General features: G+C 33.3%; 1 protein-coding gene across 3 annotated transcripts in view; it reads right to left on the bottom strand.

The window, feature by feature from the left end:
- Window positions 1–220: 220 nt before the first annotated feature.
- LUZP2 (leucine zipper protein 2) overlaps window positions 221–18,762 on the bottom strand; it is a 578,438-nt gene continuing 559,896 nt past the window's right edge. For all 3 annotated transcript variants that reach the window (XM_005578372.5, XM_045371619.3, XM_005578370.5), the window contains 2 exons: window positions 5,151–5,228; window positions 221–4,325 (listed from right to left, as the gene is read on the bottom strand). In XM_005578372.5, coding sequence (XP_005578429.2) covers window positions 4,221–4,325; window positions 5,151–5,228 — 183 coding nt within the window. In that variant the 3' untranslated portion in view covers window positions 221–4,220. The remainder of the gene's footprint in view (window positions 4,326–5,150; window positions 5,229–18,762) is intronic.

The following is an 18,762-nucleotide window of genomic DNA, read 5'->3' on the forward strand; positions in this document are numbered from 1 at the left end:
TAAAAAAAGACAAAATCCCTGTCACCATGGAACTCTATATTTTTTAAAGAAAGCACATGCAAAATAAAAGATTTTGGGGGCACCGGCAAAGAAAGATTAAAGAAAATTTTAAGATGCTATTTAAGAAAAGTTCTTAGATCCTGATACACAGAAGCAAGTACCATTTTGAATGTTCATATCTGCTTTTTCAATTAGTTTATGTAAGATAATATACATTGTATTCTTGTAACAATCTTTATTGAAAAAAAATAGGCCATCTTTCAGCATCTTTTATTCTTCATCATTCGACTGTTAATATTATATAACACAATCCAAATGAACACATAGTTTGGGGAAGTTTAGGACTATACACACGACTAAGAAAATGTCTCCTAAGTAAACAGTATGTGTTTTCTTCACTCTCTAGGTCTGGCCAGTTCAACCTATTCTATGGTACGCTATGGTGTCAATAATTATTTCAGCCTCTGCTGCAATTAGTGCTAATTACAATACCTGAGCTATAAAAATAAAAGATTTCATTATAGCAAAGTTCACAAATATTGTTTTAGTTCGGTAATCCACATTGCTCATCTAAAATAGTACATTTTCTTTACATATAACTGTCTTAGACTTGTAATTGAGGATATTTTATGAAACAGATCTGTATCTGAAACAGCACTATGATGCTAAACATCTGCATAAGGAATGAAAAAAAGTTAGCCACCTAGTTTTTTCAATATTCAGATACTTGAGATTACACAGAAAACCACATCCAGATGAATGACTGAATTATTCACTTTTCTTCTGAGAATTTTGGCATTGGATAAGACACAGCACTCATTTAAGTTTAATGCATTTTAGGAACAGGTTCAGTTTACGTATTTAATGCACATAAAAGAAAACACAAAGCCAAAAGAAATTTCTAATTTGGAAACAAATACATCAAATACATAGCATTGATTACTATTTTAAAATAACTATAGAGAAATACAATTGTTGGTTCTGGTTGTATCTCTATTAAAGCAAGTTATTCCATTGGAAAATATCTTTTTTCTTAATAAGAATCAATTCCATATTTTTCAAAATGTAAATAATCTTTCACTGCTTATCATTACAGGTACATAATAGAATTATACTCTCTATAATCAACATTTAGGTTGATATTTTATCCCATATAAGGACGGTCGGGATTTAAGCGTTAATTCCTTTAAAACAACATCTGTTTATTCAGTTGTTAATTAAAAGATGTAACAAATGGCCCCTTTCTCATACACAAATTCACAAATGTAAGAGAAACATTTTTAACTTATCTGATTATATTTTAAAGCAATTAGAAACTGAGATAAATAAAATGTATTCATTAAGGTACAGTCATAGAATATACTAAAAAAGAATCTCAAACTTAGCTATTAAAAGAACTCCTAAAAATATTTTTAAAGGTCTCGTGCTACAAGTTTCTTTTTGTTTTTTAAAACAAATGATGCAATGAATATAACATAGTAAACTTTGCTGGATGTATAATGCCATATATATTTAAAGGGAAAAAATACATTGGCCGGGTGCGGTGGCTCACACCTATAATCCCAGCCCTTTGGGAGGAGGTTGAGGCAGGTGGATCGCCTGAGGTCAGGAGTTCAAGACCAGCCTGGCCAACGTGGTGAAACCCCGTCTCTACTAAAAACATAAAAATTAGCCAGGCATGGTGGCAGGTACCTGTAATCCCAGCTACTCGGGAGGCTGAGGCAGGAGAATCACTTGAACCCGGGAGGCAGAGGTTGCAGTGAGCCGAGATCGCACCATTGCGGTCCAGCCTGGGTAACAAGAGCGAGACTTCATTTCAAAAAAAAAAAAAAAAAAATCTCATGGATCCAAAGCCCACTTGATCAAGCCAGGAATTAATAAAAGAAATTTAGGACATAGAGAAAATAAACAACTTTAAAATGAAGCTTGATAAAAACGTGATTAATATCAACCTGAGTTCTTACCGTTCAACATGTTATCTCTCATGACAATTTCAGAAAATAACAGCCTGATTTTCCTTTTTTTTCATTCCAAAGATGCTTCAAAACATGCTGTGCTAGATGACATGGTGAATAACTTTCCATAGGACCCACAGGGCCTACAAGGGAAGTTGGGCCCCAGGGTGGAGGTGGGAGACTGAATATAAATTAAAAATAAATGATCTGCTTCCCTGTCATAAAACTATGGAGATGGTTAGGGCCACTGAGCACAGTGGGAAAATTACAAGGAACAGGACTTGCGAGACTAGCAGTATTCTAGTTTCTATAATTAAATTATTTTTAGAAATATGAAGGAGTCAGCAGAAACTTCAGACCTTGATCTTTTATTTTATCCTAGTGACTTCATCTGAAAGCTCTATAGATCATCCATAAAGCTAATTATCTTTTTTTCTTGGGTAGCTGGTTTTATGAAAAATGTAAATGCCCCTTGATTTACAGTAGGGTTACATACAGATAAACAAATCCAAAGTTGAAAACATTGTAAGTCTAAAATGCATTTAAGATACCTAACCTATGGAAAATCATAGCCCACCCTAACTTAAACCTGCTTAAATGTGCTCAGAACATATACCTCATCCTACAGTTGGGCAAATTGTCTAACACAAACCCTATTTTATAATAAAATGTTGAATATCTCGTGGACCATGTATCACTAGCCCTCCAAAAAAACAAACAAAAAAAATTCAAAATTCAAAGTATGTAGAAATTATGAAGTTTTCACGGAATCATCAAAAAATCGTTAAGTTGAACCACTGTGGTTGGCATCTGTCTGTGCTAATAAATGACACTGAACCATTCTGAAAATAGAATTGCTACATAAATACATGATAATGTTACTTTTACAGCTAATGATATTTTCCAATTCTCCAAAACTTTAAATTTATTTCAATATGCCATTTTGATCAGAGGCATGCCATTAAATCTCAGAATCTAAGTTCATCTATTGATTACACATTTCCTTTAATATATTTTTTATTAATTATCTTCTAGGATACACTGATCCAAATGTATATATTGTGGTTTGACAGATCCATCCTGTAAAACCAATGGTTTAATATACATTCTACAGTTGCAAAAAGGTTCTAAACAAAAGAAATGATTTTTCAGTTCAGACAACTTAACTGTAGTCATTAACTGAGTCTGCAACTTTGAATGTCCTATGAAACCTATTAACCAGATAATTATTCAAGGGTCAATTCCACTTGCTTGTGAGCTACTTTCCAATTATTCATGAGTGCATTTATTTGATTAGTGATATTCCTATAGAAAATCAGAACTCTTAAGGATTAACACTGCCATTGATTTATTTCAATAACACATTTGTTTTCAAAAAATATGCAACCGGGTTTATTGAATCAACATGGCTATTGTACTTTCATCAAACCCCTGCTTTGTAATAGGTATTACCTGCTTTCATATTTGTATTTTAGAACTCACTCTTCATTCCCTACTCCACTACCCAACTTCATACCAAAAATCCTGCCAAGTATTTCAGACAACTTGGTTATTAACTTGGAGTAATTGCAGTAGACATACATAAGAGATGTGTCTATAGAATGCCAAAATATTTAATCGTGTCAGAAATTTAGTCATTCATCCAAATATTTTGTCTATATGATGCCAAAAATACTTAGTGAATTATGTTAGCTGACAAAATTCTTGACCCAGAATTGTCTTAGCATTGTTTAGACAAAATAATTGTTAGTAGTTCAAAATAATACCAATAGCAATAAACACCATCAAAGAAACAACGTATTTAGGTTGGCACAAATTCCAACCTTGAGGAAAGTGACTTCAGTTGGCTCATGTGGACTAAACCCTTATAGATATGATTGTAATTTGGATTCTAAGAATGCTGAGAACCCACAATATTTTATTATCCTCCAGTTGATTTTGACAACTACATCATAGAAGTGCTAGATATCCAAACGAACCAGGAGAATTACATGTTAGATAGCATTTGAGTTAAACCAGACCAATTTATATGGGGCAATTTACCGATGACAACAAAATTTTTATGACTGTGGATATTCATTTCAATTAGGTTATTGCTTAAGGATCATAATTGGTCTGGAATCTTTGAAAATTTGTAGACTATAAAGTTACATAAAATTGTGAAAAAGTTGCATGCTTTAGAAACAGTATTTCCATCAAGCTTGTGGTCTAAAAAGAGTATGAAGACAATAGCAAATGGACGTTTTTAACACAGTTTCTTAGTATTTACAGTATTTTTTCTTCTCTAGCTGCCATCCCTTCAAAGCTGGTCAATGGTTTCTCTGGGGCTTTTTTCACCTCACATTCAGAACAAGGAGGCATTTGCAATTTCTGTTAAACAATACAGAAAAGACAATTAAAAGAATCAAAATAAATACATGTTAAGGTAAAAATTGAAAAGTCTAACAGAATAAGAATGAAAATTCATAGATCTCAACAAATATCTTAGAGAAAATGAACACTGGACAGAAATGAAACAAATGTAAAGATGTTAATTATATTTCATAAAACTACAAAACAAAATTTTGTCTAAAAAGAGCAAAATGTTTCAAAAACTATTTTGAGAAAACTTTGCCCAAACCATTCAATTCTGTTTTAATCTAATTCAAAGTTTGAGAATAAGTTAAATCTAACTCAACATTTTAGTATTAAGTGAAATAAATATTAAGAATGTCAATGATATCATATTTTTGGTCAAGTATAATAAATTACAAATAAAAATTCAGAATTAAGCTCTCGACTTGTGTTTATTTTGTTTGCTTTTGTAAGCAATATGTACTTCTTTTCACCTCGTCTGCTTCCTCAAATCCTCTTTAATCTACTTTGTCCAAAAAGAAATATATGCCTGTTTGATCATCCCTGTTTATTTTTGTTTTGTTTTATTTCCTGGTCTGTGAGAGGGAGGGTGCAAGTGAGGGAGAACTCCCTTCTCCCTTGACCTTCTGAAGGCCTCACATAGTCAAGCCAAAAGCTTAGTAGAAAGCAGAGCAGGCTTGGAAAAGCCCCCAGGTGAAGACACTATATAGTATATAGTATTAGCTATATAGTATTAGCAAGTACAACATCCTGCCCCAGCTAGAGCAAGAGAGAAGAGTGTTAAATACAATGGATTCAAGAAGTGCTTTTTGACATAATCAAAATGAAACAAACACATACCTGTGGGATAGGCTCAGTTTCTGCAGTGGCATTACTTGGAGGACTTTCTTTGTGTGTCATTGAACAGGTTCTGCCTTCCTACAAAAATAGTAATTGAAAATACATCAGTGAAGTTAAATAAAGAAAGCGGGGGGGTAAAAACACTCTCTTGAATTCTTCCTGTTGAGAAGATTCTATCACTTTGATCCATACTGAAAAATCAAAAGCTACGGACAAAAATCTTCACCACAGCAGTGGGATTTCAAGGAGAGATCAAACATTCCTGGCTGGTGTGGGGATCACAATGGTGCTTATGGCAGTCAGCTACGACAAAGAAGTACGATTCCAGTGGAAAATTATTTCCCTGGAAAACATTTAAAAAGAAGTAAAAGATTATAAAACTACTATATCTGCAATGAATCCAGACTCTGTGATTCATACATGTCAATTATTTGAGTGCCTGCAGGAACATCAGTATTGCAAGCTAGGAAGCAATGTAACTAATATGACCACCAATCTGTCTTGCATAAAATCCTCCTCATCTTTTTTGAAAGATAGTATTTCTGGAACTAAGATCCCAGGAATTTTACTGGCCAGAATATCTGATCTTACTTATTAGCTTCAACAGTTTAAAGGAAGATGAAGTGTTAGCAATGAAAAAAAAAAAAAAAAAAAAAAAAAGATCCACTTGGGCTTCACTTCCATTTTAACCAGGGTTAAAATATTCAATCCTCCCTCCCTCCCTCCCTCCCTCCTCTCTTCCTTCCTCTCTTTTTTTCACTTACTGATAATTTTCCTCCTTCCTCTCTTCCTGTCTTTCTTCTTCTTTATTATATACATACTTTTAAATTAACAGCAACATACGTGGTGTAAGAATCTGCATTTGTGTGTGTGTGTGTGTGTGTGTGTGTGTGTGTGTTAGATTTCTCATAATCTTTTCCATGTGCAAGACAGAGCCTAACAGTTTAATAATTTGTGAACACTAGGCCAGGTGAAATGGCTCATACTTGTAATCGCAGCACTTTGCAAGGCTGAGGTGGGTGGATTGCTTAAGCCCGGGAGTTTGAGACCAGCCTGGGCAACATGGTGAAACGTCCTCTTTCCAAAAACAAAAACAAAAGCAGCTGGGTGTGGTGGTGGCACATGCCTGTGGTCCCAGCTACTTGGGAGGCTGAAGGGGGAAGATCACCTCTGCCTGGGAGGTTGAGGCTGCAATGAGCTGTGATCATGCCACTGCACTCCAACCTGGGCTACAATGTATCAAAAAAGAATATATATATATATATAATTATACATAAAATTCAAGACCACTGGCCCACTGATATCAAAAAAATAAGTTTCTTTCCAAGCAATGAACCAGGGGATAGAGAGCTAAATTGACTTTAAACTCTGAAAATTCTGAGTAGAAGATAAAAAGGCCTAGAGGAGATTAAACCTACTCTAATTCAGATTTTAAAGGTTATTTTACATGCTCCCTCTATTCTCATATTATATTGCTCTTAATTGAACACAAACCATGTATCTGTACATTTCTTTGCCCATGTGTGTGCTACCCCACTTCCTTCACTGCAGGCCCCTGAAAACCAACTACTCATTTCTGCCATATTTCATCTTTTCTACTGCTAGACAGACTCAGTCACCCTTCTGGGCTCTAAAAGTAATGCTTATAACAACTTTAGCACTTACCTTTGTTTTTATATATGTAATCATGCCTGCCTCCCCAATATATTGTGAATAACTTTAAGACAGAGACAACATTTATCACCACTAGATCACAGCTAGATGCCTACCAAAAAGTGGTCAATATGTAATCTCTAAATAAATAATAAATAATTTTAAAATATTGGCGATGTAATAGTTCAATACTTTAGAATTTTCTTTTTTTTATTATACTTTACGTTCTACGGTACATGTGCACAACATGCAGGTTTGTTACATATGTATACATGTGCCATGTTGGTGTGCTGCAGCAATTTTCACAAATGCCTGCTTTCTTTGGCCATAGTTAGGCACATTTTATACACAATTGGTCCTTCTAAATAAGCCTACGGTATACAGAAAAAGTGAGATTGTCACGATAAGACTAAAAATAGCTGAATTCTTAACTAGCTTATTCTAAATACTTTTTAACTACCTAATTCTAAATATTTTTAAGTATTCTAAATACTATGTATTCCTTTATATACATAGAGGAGTCTTCTACCCTGCCTAAGGAAAAATATTTTTATTTTTTCTTGTGGTATGGTATAATTTATAATTGGAGCCTCACATTTCTCTGGGAATATTATAATTACTCTGTTTTGCTGTAATAAACCAACTGGCTGTTGTTTTTATTATTCTTGCATTTACCCTTTGGAAAATTAACTAATTGTAAGAAATCAAGCTCAAAAAATGTAGTTCATAGAGTAAGCCATTTGAATAGTGTAGGATTTCCCAAAATGCACTTGGTAAGATTGGAGTTCATGTCATTTAAGTTTAGGGAAAAATTGATTTCAACATTAAGCAGTTGTATTTATTGTAGTTCTTCTCAGAAACCTCAACATACAATATCTTAAAGTTTTGATCTTGAATGATCTGATCACATAATCACAGGAGGTGGCTGCTAAAAAACCACTCCAGGGTGATAATTCTGTCCTACAAATATGGGGTTTGCATTTTTAATCGGCATGCTAGCAATTCAAATATACCTATGAAATTTGATTTTCACTTCATAATGCACAATGTTATAAATCTCTAAGAAGGAGATATAATGTACATATTTCTTGAATATCTTTGACTTAAAACTCTTTATGTATAAAGCTTCACTGAGGTCATTGTCATGAGGAAGACACTATGGGATTTGCTATGGAATATATTTCATTAATGTTAGCACAACCAACTATTTGAGATAAGTCTTTGATCATCTGAACAATGAAAACCTACTACATTTCAACATTAAAGAAAATATTTTGTGGCTAGAAGACAGCTGTAGCTTTTTTTATCTCATAATGAATAGTATCTCTAAATTTACTCTTTCTGTGCTTCACAGGCATTGTGGAAATTTCATAAGATGGTTCATAAAATTGTTAGTGAGTCTCAGAGACACACCAGAGATAAGGCCACAGTACTATACTGCATAGGTTTTGTGCTTTAATAAAGCCTTTTACTACACTTAAACCTTTGCTGAAATAGAGCTCAATTTGGTGAGACACAAAGGGTGGGTTTCTCATAGAGTTCCCTCACTCTGTTGCAAACAGGACCTGGGATATCAAAAATTCCAGAGAACTGTTGTGAAGGAAGGCAGAACAAATTTGGCCTATTACCAACACTGTAGTATAAAAGTAGTTTTGACTATTGGTTAAAAGTGCTTTGGAGTGAAGTAGACTTTGGTTTATGTTTTAGCTCTGATACTTATCCATTGATGACCAAGTTATTTTTCTCTGGGCTTCAGGTTCTTTGGCTGTAAAATGGATCTATTTCTTTATGGAGTTGATTTAAGGGTAAAATTAGAAAACATAAACAAGTATTCAGCATAGATTAACAAATAATAATCACTCCTTTTTTTTTTCTCCTCATTTGATTATTGTTATCACTATCATTAATGATTACAAAACAATACTTATGATCAGTTGATACTGACATTATTTTATGTCACAGAATCAACAGCGATGCAATTACCAAATATAGAAAAATAAGAGGAAAGGTAGAGAGAAGAGAAGGAAAGGAAATAAAGAAAGTGCTGAGTAGAGGTACTGAAAAACATTTCTTACTAATGCTTCTCTTTAACAATGAAGGTAAAATATAACAAAAAAAAATTAGGTGGGAAATTAAAGAAAGAAAAAAAAAAAAACAAAATTAAAAAGAGAAATAAGCTTTCCTGTATTAGGCTAACTTGTTTGAGACACAGCAACGGGCACAGCCCAGACCCAGGGAACGTCTTGATAATACTATCTAAGAAGCCAGGACACAAAGGAAAGTGCTCTGGAGACTCTCCCAGCACTCTCTCAACATAGCGAGAAGAAAAACAAATTTTCCTTTGTTTTATAATATGAGTTTATAGATTCTTGTTCTCTGTAACTAGTAACTTCAAGTATTTTGTTTTATATAAAAAGTACAGAGAATGTCACATGAAGCCTGAGCAGGCCTGAACTACAGCTGTCTAGGCACCATAGTGAAGGTTATAAGATAAACCAGTGCAAGGCTCTTTAAAGTAAAACCTAGATAACAGACATCTGGTTTGCTTGGCAATGGTCATGTGTAATCCTAAGTTATGAACTTGTCACAATTTAATTAATTGTTCTGCGTCTGTATCCTTGTTTTTGCTCAACTGTAACTGTAAGCTTGCTTCAAGTTAGCCCACCCTCTTTTTAAAGTGTGTATAAAAGTCAAGTGCTGTCTTTGTTCTGGGCCTAGTGTTTGTATGTTAAATCTACTGAGTCTGAGTGCACTCAATAAAGATCCTGCTGTATCCCAAGGTCTCTCTGATCCTCCTGATTCTGCAACAAATTTTTGATACTAATGTTTTGCTTTGGAAAGAAAAAATGTTTGAGAAAATATAGGTTTCAAGATGATACCAAATTGTGTTTATATATTTAAAGATTTATCCAATAAAACATGGGTTTAGAGTTATAATGTGAATCATTGAATATAGAATTAAACCAATGGACTTACTTCTAGGGAAGTTCCCTTGGAAACAACAGAATTTAATTCTTAAAAGAAAACCTCTTCATTCAAAAAAGCTACACTACATTACACAGTACGAGGTGGGGTCACTGAGAGAAAACAGGCATTTACTGCAACTATAGCTAAGATCTAAAGAGAGTAGCCAATGTTATCTAAAGAGTACATATAATTTTTTAGACAACTATTGCAATAACTTTTGCTTATGCAAATATAATTTTGTTTTTCCCTTTATGGCCACACAAATGAAACCTAGACAATCTAATAAATTATCTTTGTTATCCTTAAATTACCTCAACACTGACAGTCAAATTGAGCTTCTAAAATGGTTCTATACTTTAATCATTCATTCCACAAACATTTACTGAGTTTCTATTATGAGTCAGGCACTGACAGAAAATAGAACAATAAAAACAGTCAAGGACTTTGATGTCAGTGGAGGTTATATTCTAGTGGAGAAAGCATAAATACATACATAAACAAGAATATATAAAAGAGAGTATCAGAGAGATTTAAGTATAATGTTGGAAGATGCCTGCAGGTAACCTCTGTAAGATGAGAGCGCAGGCTTTGAGGTCAGGCATATCTATGTTCAAGCTCCAGTTCTTTCACCTACTAATTATTTATCAGGGGAAGTTCTGCAACCTCCTTGGACTTTAATTTCATCAACTGAAAATAGGGATATTAATATACATCACAGACAATTTCTATACATTAAAAACATAAATTCAATATGTTAGTGTATTTGCGTGACATATTTTAGATGCATAAGAATCATTTGTTTAATTATTTCAGGTGCCTAAAACCAGTTACATTTTTTTCTTTCCATTGCTTTTACGTTTATATGCTTTTCCATCATGTGTGATCTAACATGTAAAATAGACACATAAATATATGTGAAGTAAATTAAGGATGATAATTCTGTTTCAACTTAATTGCTGTTTACATATTTACTATAGATTGTTACTGTGTCAAGTGATATCAGAATACAAAAGAGGTATGTTTCATAAAACACATTGATCATACTTCAGTAGGTTCATAACTTATAAAATTGCATGACATGGCCATTGTTAATTGTGCTGAAAATGTAAGATATACACATCTGTTTTACCTGAATGGTTCAGTGTCAGTTTACATGAATAGGGCTCTGTGTTTCATCAGTGGAATTTTTGGACCCTGCCACAAGAAAAAACTTTAAGGTCACAGCTAAAGGTGATTCAAAAGAAGGGAAACTTTCCATGATGTGAACTGAAGGGCAATAGGAAAGTTTGAAGGGAAATAGAAAAGTTTGAAGAGCAGTAGGAAAGTTTATTCTTTTTTATTTTGTCAGGCAATTTATAACTTTAGTCTTCAGTAACACACACACACCCACATACACACACACCATTCATAGTCACTCACAACTCCATTATTATCAAACTTATATATGAAATTACATATCTGAAACATATGATCTTTAAATTGTTTAATCTATGGAAAAACAATTATTTTACAACACATATTCTAAAAATTTCAAATGCTAGTTATAGACTTAACTGGGATATTTTGACAGGCAGGATTCTAAGATAGTCCCCATGTTTCTCATCCGCTGGTGTGCAAACATTATATAACACCCTCCTCTTCAAAGGTTCTCACAGGCAGACCCTATGAATATGATGGTATATATAACTCCTGTGATCAGGTAGTTGGTTGGCATTTTAATAGAAATGGAGATTATCTAGATGGACTTGGTTTGTCAGTTGAACCTAGAAAGATAATAAATATCTTATTTTTGCTTTGCCTTTGCTTTGATTATTAAACTGCAGTCTATTTACTGGCTCCACATTTTTTGAAGGTGGACACTGGATAATTTTGTAAACAAATACACTTCTGGGAGATAGGTAATATTTAAATAATTTTGTGAACATAATATATAGATAAATTTAGGTGAAAGGATAAGTTAATCTTTTCCTCATTTGTCTTTCTCCTTAACTTCTTTTTGCTACATATACTGCTGGCTCTTTCATTTCTTAAAATTCTGTGTTTCTTAATGCTCTTCTCTTAATGTTTTATTATCTAATCACTTTAGTTCTCATTCAACTGAATCATTAAATGAGTAGATTCCCATTTGGATGTTTGCATAGGTATGCAATTTTAGATTTTAGATATTAGATATTATTTTAGATTTTAGATATTGACATATAGACATGTATACCATCACTTTTTATTTTCCTTTGTTAATGTTTTTCAGAATATATATTTTCTGCTATTTTATGTATATATTAGTTTATACACCCACACACACATACTGCCAGGTGATTTATAATTTATAATTGCCTGACATACTGTGTGTGTGGGTGTATAAACTAATATATACATAAAATACATATATTGTGTATTACCCACTGGGATAGCATGCTCAAGTGATCAAAGTTGTTATTATTTCCAGGTGTTGCATGTGTAGCTGGAGTATGAAAATTGAAAATAAATAAATGTTAATTTATGAATTAGTACAGTATAACTTATCAGGTATCTGTTATGTACCAGATGCTGTAATTGATTTGATATATATTTCATGTGATTTAATCCTCATAACAATACTCAGATATTTTTGTCTTTTTTACACATGAGGACAACAAGATCAACAGAGCTACATAACATCCTCAAAGTCATAAAGCTATTGCTGTTACAATTGAGGCAAAGTCTCTTGCTGCAAATTTGGGATCTTGCAAAGATTCATATTTTCTTTCTCCCATTTTATTATTTAACTATACAATATTTTAGATTTTGACAGCACCTCACAGGTTGCAGTCTCAGGTAACAAGACAGTTTGTGACAAAACCAAAAAATGTTTCTCATAATATACTTTTGCAATATTCTACCAAGATCCCTAAGTAAATGGTTGGTACACATTTGGGCCTGATGGATCACTGAGATGTATTATCCAGAAAAGAAGACAATATCACTCATGGCTAATTAGGACAATCATTGATTTCTTCATGAAGGAGGAACTGAGGCTTGAGTGATGAATAAAGTTTTTTGAGGTAAAGTCATGAGGACAAAAAAGCAGAAGTAAACATTCTGTAAGTGAGGGGGATGCATGAAAGGTAGCAATTTTGAGGTAAGCTGAAATGGGAAATACTGAGATGATTAGAGTAGGTACAGTTCAGAAACTCTGAGGCAGCTCAAGCAGCAATGTTTATACTGAATCTGGCAGACATTAAGTGACAATTACATTGTAAATATCCTGCAGTAACATGCCTATGTTTCTAAGAAGTCAATGCTTTCTCTATGTTGGAATCTAAAGAGATTTATGAACAGCACTCTACAGTGATCATTACATACAATACTTGTCCAAACATGTCATCAGTACGACTCTCTTCCTCCAGCGAAAGATTTGTAATCTATATGATTTTTAAGTATCCCTCTCTGACTTCCAGATCTTGTCAAGGTGGCATCATTTTTCTTCTCCCACATGGCTGACAAGAAGTTGAAACTTGGCTACTTTTGCTAGAAGTTAGGTTTTAATACTCAAATATTTGGAGCTAGAGTTCCCAAGATTATTTCATGACTCTATTACTAAATTAAATTACAAAACTGAAAGAAAAATGCATAAAAGTTCCTTTTTTATTTTTTATCATACTATAACTTCTGGGATACATGCACAGACTGTCCAGGTGTGTTAGACAGGTATACACGTGCCATAGTGGTTTGCTGCACCCATAAATTCGTCATCTACATTGGGTATTTCTCCTAATGCTATCCCTCCCATAGATGCCACCCCACAACAGGTCCAGTGTGTGATGTTCCCCTCCCTGTGTCCATGTGTTCTCATTGCTCAACTTCCACTTATGAGTGAGAACATGTGGTTTTTGATTTTCTGTCCTTGTGATAATTTGCTAAGAATGATAGCTTCCAACTTCATCCATGTTCCTGCAAAGGATATGAACTCATCCTTTTTATGGCTGTATAGTATTCCATGGTGTATATGTGTCACATTTTCTTTATCCAGTCTATCATTGATGGGCACTCGGGTTGGTTCCAATACTTTGCTATTGTGAACAGTGCTGAAATAAACATACTTGTGCATGTGTCTTTACAGTAGAATGATTTACAATCGTTTGGGGATATACTCAGTAATGAGATTGCTTGGTCAAATTTTATTTCTGGTTCTAGATCCTTAAGGAATCTCCACACTGTCTTTCACAATAGTTGAACTAATTTACAGTCCCACCAACAGTGTAAAATTGTTCCTATTTCTCCACATCCTCTCCAGCATTTGTTGTTTCCTGACTTTCTCATGATCACCATTCTAACTGGTGTGAGATGGCATCTCATTGTGGTTTTTATTTGCATTTCTCTAATGACCAATGGTGATGAGCTTTTTTTCCTATGTTTGTTGGCCACATAAATGTCTTATTGGATTAAAAACTTAAACATAAGACCTAAAACCATAAAAACCCTAGAAGAAAACCAAGGCCATACCATTCGGGACTTAGGCATGGACAAAGACTTCATGACTAAAACACCAAAAACAATGACAACAAAAGCCAAAATTGACAAATGGGACCTAATTAAACTAAAGAGCTTCTTCAGAGCAAAATAAACTACCATCAGAGTGAACAGGTAATTGACGGAATGGGAGAAAATTTTTGCAATCTATTCATCTGACAAAGGGCTAATATCCAGAATCTAAAAAGAACTTAACAAATTTACAAGAAAAAAATAACCTCATCAAAAAGTGGGCAAAGGATATGAACAGACATTTCTCTCAAGTTCCTTTTTAAAATGACTCAGTCTCTCTGTGCCTAAAACTACATGTAATCAGAATATAATTAACTTCCCATACCAAAAACATAATTTTATTACTTAATGATAATGAATCTCAACCCAAAGGATAATAGACGTTCAGAGTTTTCCCTTTACATGTACTCACCAGAAACAACAACAAGGACAATACCTTTTGTACTTTTAATTGCCATATGTAGGTTCAATATCTCAACTCAGAGGATTTTGAGGATTATGGTATCTCAGCTTTGAAAACGAAACTTGCAGATGATAGAAACAGACAACCTTTTTGTGGGTAAGCTGTAAACAATTTTTCATGAACACAATTCAGCACGTCATAGTCTCCCTTTCTCTTTCAAAGATAATGGCATTTACCCCTTTATTTCATTGCTGGATTGTTGAATTAGACTTTAAACTCTCTCTAACCTCATCTTTTTCCAACCCAAACAGATCAGCCATCAGAAATGTCTTCCTAAAATGGATTTTATCATTCTAACTCACTGCATAAAAATCAATTGAAACAAACAAGAAAAAATATCTCCCACACACAAATATGTGACTTCCCATTGCCTATAGAATAAAGCATGAATTTAGTTAAATAGTACTCAAGATCATTCATAATGTGGCTACATTTAGAGTCCCTTAGCAAATGTCATTGTCACAGGTTTTTACTTATTCTTCAAACTTGATGAGCAAGTGGATAACTTTAAATCTTTGCTCAGGCTTCTTTTTGCCCCCAAATGATCATAAAACATTATTTTCTAAACTCCCAAGTATCATTTAATAAGCAGTTCAAGTTATAAATCCCCAAAGATGATAAATCTTGTGTTGAAAAGCTCTATGCAATTATTTTATACTCCCAATTCTCCTGCCTCCCCTTTCCACTGAGAACATCACTGGACAATGCCAGAGTGAATGAAAATTTGACTCATCTTCAAATAGCCTTTTGGTTATGCATAACTAATAGGAAGAGCTGGGAGATTTTCCAGCCACAAAATAAAAGAAATAACATCCCCCAAGAAGACAAAATGTTGTATAACATTCTGAACTAGCTTCCCTAGAAATCCTCCTTCCAACAAATGCTCATTTGGAAATCTGGAAGGTTTTTATGGTTACTATAAAAAAGCAGATTCTGCCAAATTTTCATTGTTGTTCCTCTTACTATTTGTGTGCTGAGCATGACAAATGAAGAGGCAGACAGAGAAGATGGATGAAATTAGAAGGCTGGAGACTGTTTTCTTAAACAAATAAGATGTGTCATAGAACGTGGTCAACAGATTAACTTTGATGAATCATAGTGAAGGTGTATGAGTGAGCATGAAAATAATGAATCTTTGCTTGTCACCTTCTCTGACTCATAGATAATCTTTTGACTATGGTTGTCAAATACATACACAAACACAAAAAGTTTTATCACACTGATGTATTCTTTGCCTCATTCCTCTTCCTGGATTAATTATTGAAATTTCGTTCTTTTAATTCTTCCTGGCAAAACCTGAAATGGAATTGTGACTCTTGGAAAGAGATAAATAGTGCTGTTTCACATAAGAGATTTCATGACAAAGAAGAATAAGGTTAAAACCCATGGGTGAAGGAATCTATGTTTAGTCAATATTTAAATTCTTAAATCTACTAGCTTTGTGGCCTTGGATGACTCAATTTTCCTTAATCTCAATTTTCATATTTTTAAAACGAGGAACAAGTTTGCTCATCAATATTTGTAAGGAATAAATGAGGAAATATATTTAAAGCACCTATCTCAGTGCCACTCAACCCACTGTGATCTGTATTAGATATTGTAGCAGCAATGATAATGATGAACATAAGGATCAATATACAGGCAATAATGACAGCAGCAGGCATGTTAACAAGGTTCATTCACTTTGCCCTTAATAAAGATGTACCAGGTGATGACTGTGTGCCAGGTGCTTTGTGGGACCCAGGTACATGGTAGAGAACAACCCAGAGACAATGCAGACCAAAATCATCACTGACTACAAGAACATTTGGCTCTTTCAAGCAGCTTTCCCATAGTTTAAGACACATATTTTGATCTCAAATATTTAAGAAAAAATTCACTAAGTGAATTATGTTTTGTAGGAAGTCAGAACATGTTTCTCTTTGTTAGTATGCCTGTCAATGTTATCTCCAAACAAAGCACTGATTTAGAGATTGGTCTGAGTAGTTGGTTATGATTATGGTTTTAAATGCTAATATATTAAATCTCAATATCTAGAGATTTTGAGATTTTTATCTTTCAGATAAACATTAGAAATTTGTGAGGTCATAAATTTCAACAAATGGAGAATTAAGATGTACTATCAAATGTTTCAAGGGCTATCATGCAGGGAGAAGGGCTAGGCATATCTATTCCTTGAATGATGTGCCTAGGACAAGAGAGAGGTCAGACTGGGACAATGGAAAGAACAACATGTCTTAAATTGAGAGACAGTCCAAAATAAAATGAACTGGAAATGTTGATATTAAACCCAAACAGCCACAATCTTAGGCTATTTTCATGAAATGGATGGGTTCAGTCACCTCTGAGACCTACACCAAATTTGAAATTCCATGAGATTTTATGAAATAGAGTAGGTATGCCAATTTAGTGTTCAAGTTTCACAAGTTAGGTATATTTTCTAATGCTTGACAATGATGCTTTATTTTTTAAGTCTACATGAGAAGTTGTTGAAAATTTGAATAACGAAGTTTACATGCTGCTCATGTTTTTTAAGAGTCATCATTAACACATAAAGAGATAATAAAATTAATCACACAGGAAATCTGTATTTAACAGTAATTATAAAGCAGTAGATACATAATTTAATATACACCATCTATTTAAATGTCAACACAATTCTGTAGGGTGCATAATATTAATGGTGTTTTACATATGAATGCCAATATAGATATTATCAGGAAATAATAATTGTATATGTTTCTTTTTCATCAAGGAAATCAATACAGGTGGCATGATAAGAAACAATAAAATAAACTATATGGTATGTGAATTGAAAATGTATAACCTAGTGGAAAGAACATGTGCTTTGTAAACAGGGAGACATGGGAGTATATTCAGGCTACATTTTCTTCATGTTTAAGATATATAAAGTTGAAGTAATAATGTTCATCTTACAAGATATTTGAAGATAAATTGAGTCCCTAGGCACTGAGAGGTACAGGATCTGCATTAAGAAAGTTTAATATTGAATCTGGTTTCTTCACCTGTTCTTTGTCTGACTGTCCTTCATGTTTATCATTTATTTAATAGGGAAAGGGAATTGTATTCATGGAATTTTTGTGAGGGTTAAATAAAGACAACCTGGAATAAAGCTCCAGATACACATTACATGTTCAATAAATCATATGTATTTTTATTATCATGGAACACTCTCTGAAATTATATATTGAACAAGTGGTGATTGTTTATATAACGATTAATGTGGTCCATTCAGTTTTGGAAGAAATGCTGTTCTACATTAACTTACTCAGATGTATTTGCATTAATGCAATGCCATCCACATGACACTGAATAAAATGATATGATCAAATTGTACACAAATATAAATAATAATTAAAATGATAAACTATTTTTCTTATAAAACATATAAATAAACAATAACTATATATTACTGTTGGCTATAACATGCTGAAGGAGACTCCTCTCTCTTCTCTTTCCCTTTCTCTCTTTTACTATGTTGGTGTGAAAATATATTCACGTAGATATTTTGGAAAACTGATAAATGGCTTTAAATATTTTCACAATTCAGTGTACAGTCATCCCTCAATATATCTGGGGATTTCTTTCATCATCCCAGACAGATACCAACATCCATGGATGCTCAAGTCCCTTAAATAAAAAGATGTTATATTTATATATAATCTACACATGCCTTCCTATATATATACCTTAAATCATCTCTCGATTAATTATAACATCTAATATAACAGGAATGTGATGTAAATAGTTGGTATACTACATTTTATTTGTTTTGTTTTCTATTGTATGTTTTTCCAAATATTTTTGATTCATGGTTGGTTAAATCCACAGATGTAAAACCCAGGCAAACAGAAGGCCAATTTTATTTTAATTTGGGGTCTTTTCTCTCTGAAAAAAAAAAAAAAATACAAAATTTAAAACAAAACTAAATGAACAAACAAAAAAAGAAAATAAACTGAGCACAAAGAAATATTCATTATGGGGATT

Source organism: Macaca fascicularis, chromosome 14, assembly GCF_037993035.2.
Source record: "Macaca fascicularis isolate 582-1 chromosome 14, T2T-MFA8v1.1".
NCBI lineage: Eukaryota > Metazoa > Chordata > Mammalia > Primates > Cercopithecidae > Macaca > Macaca fascicularis.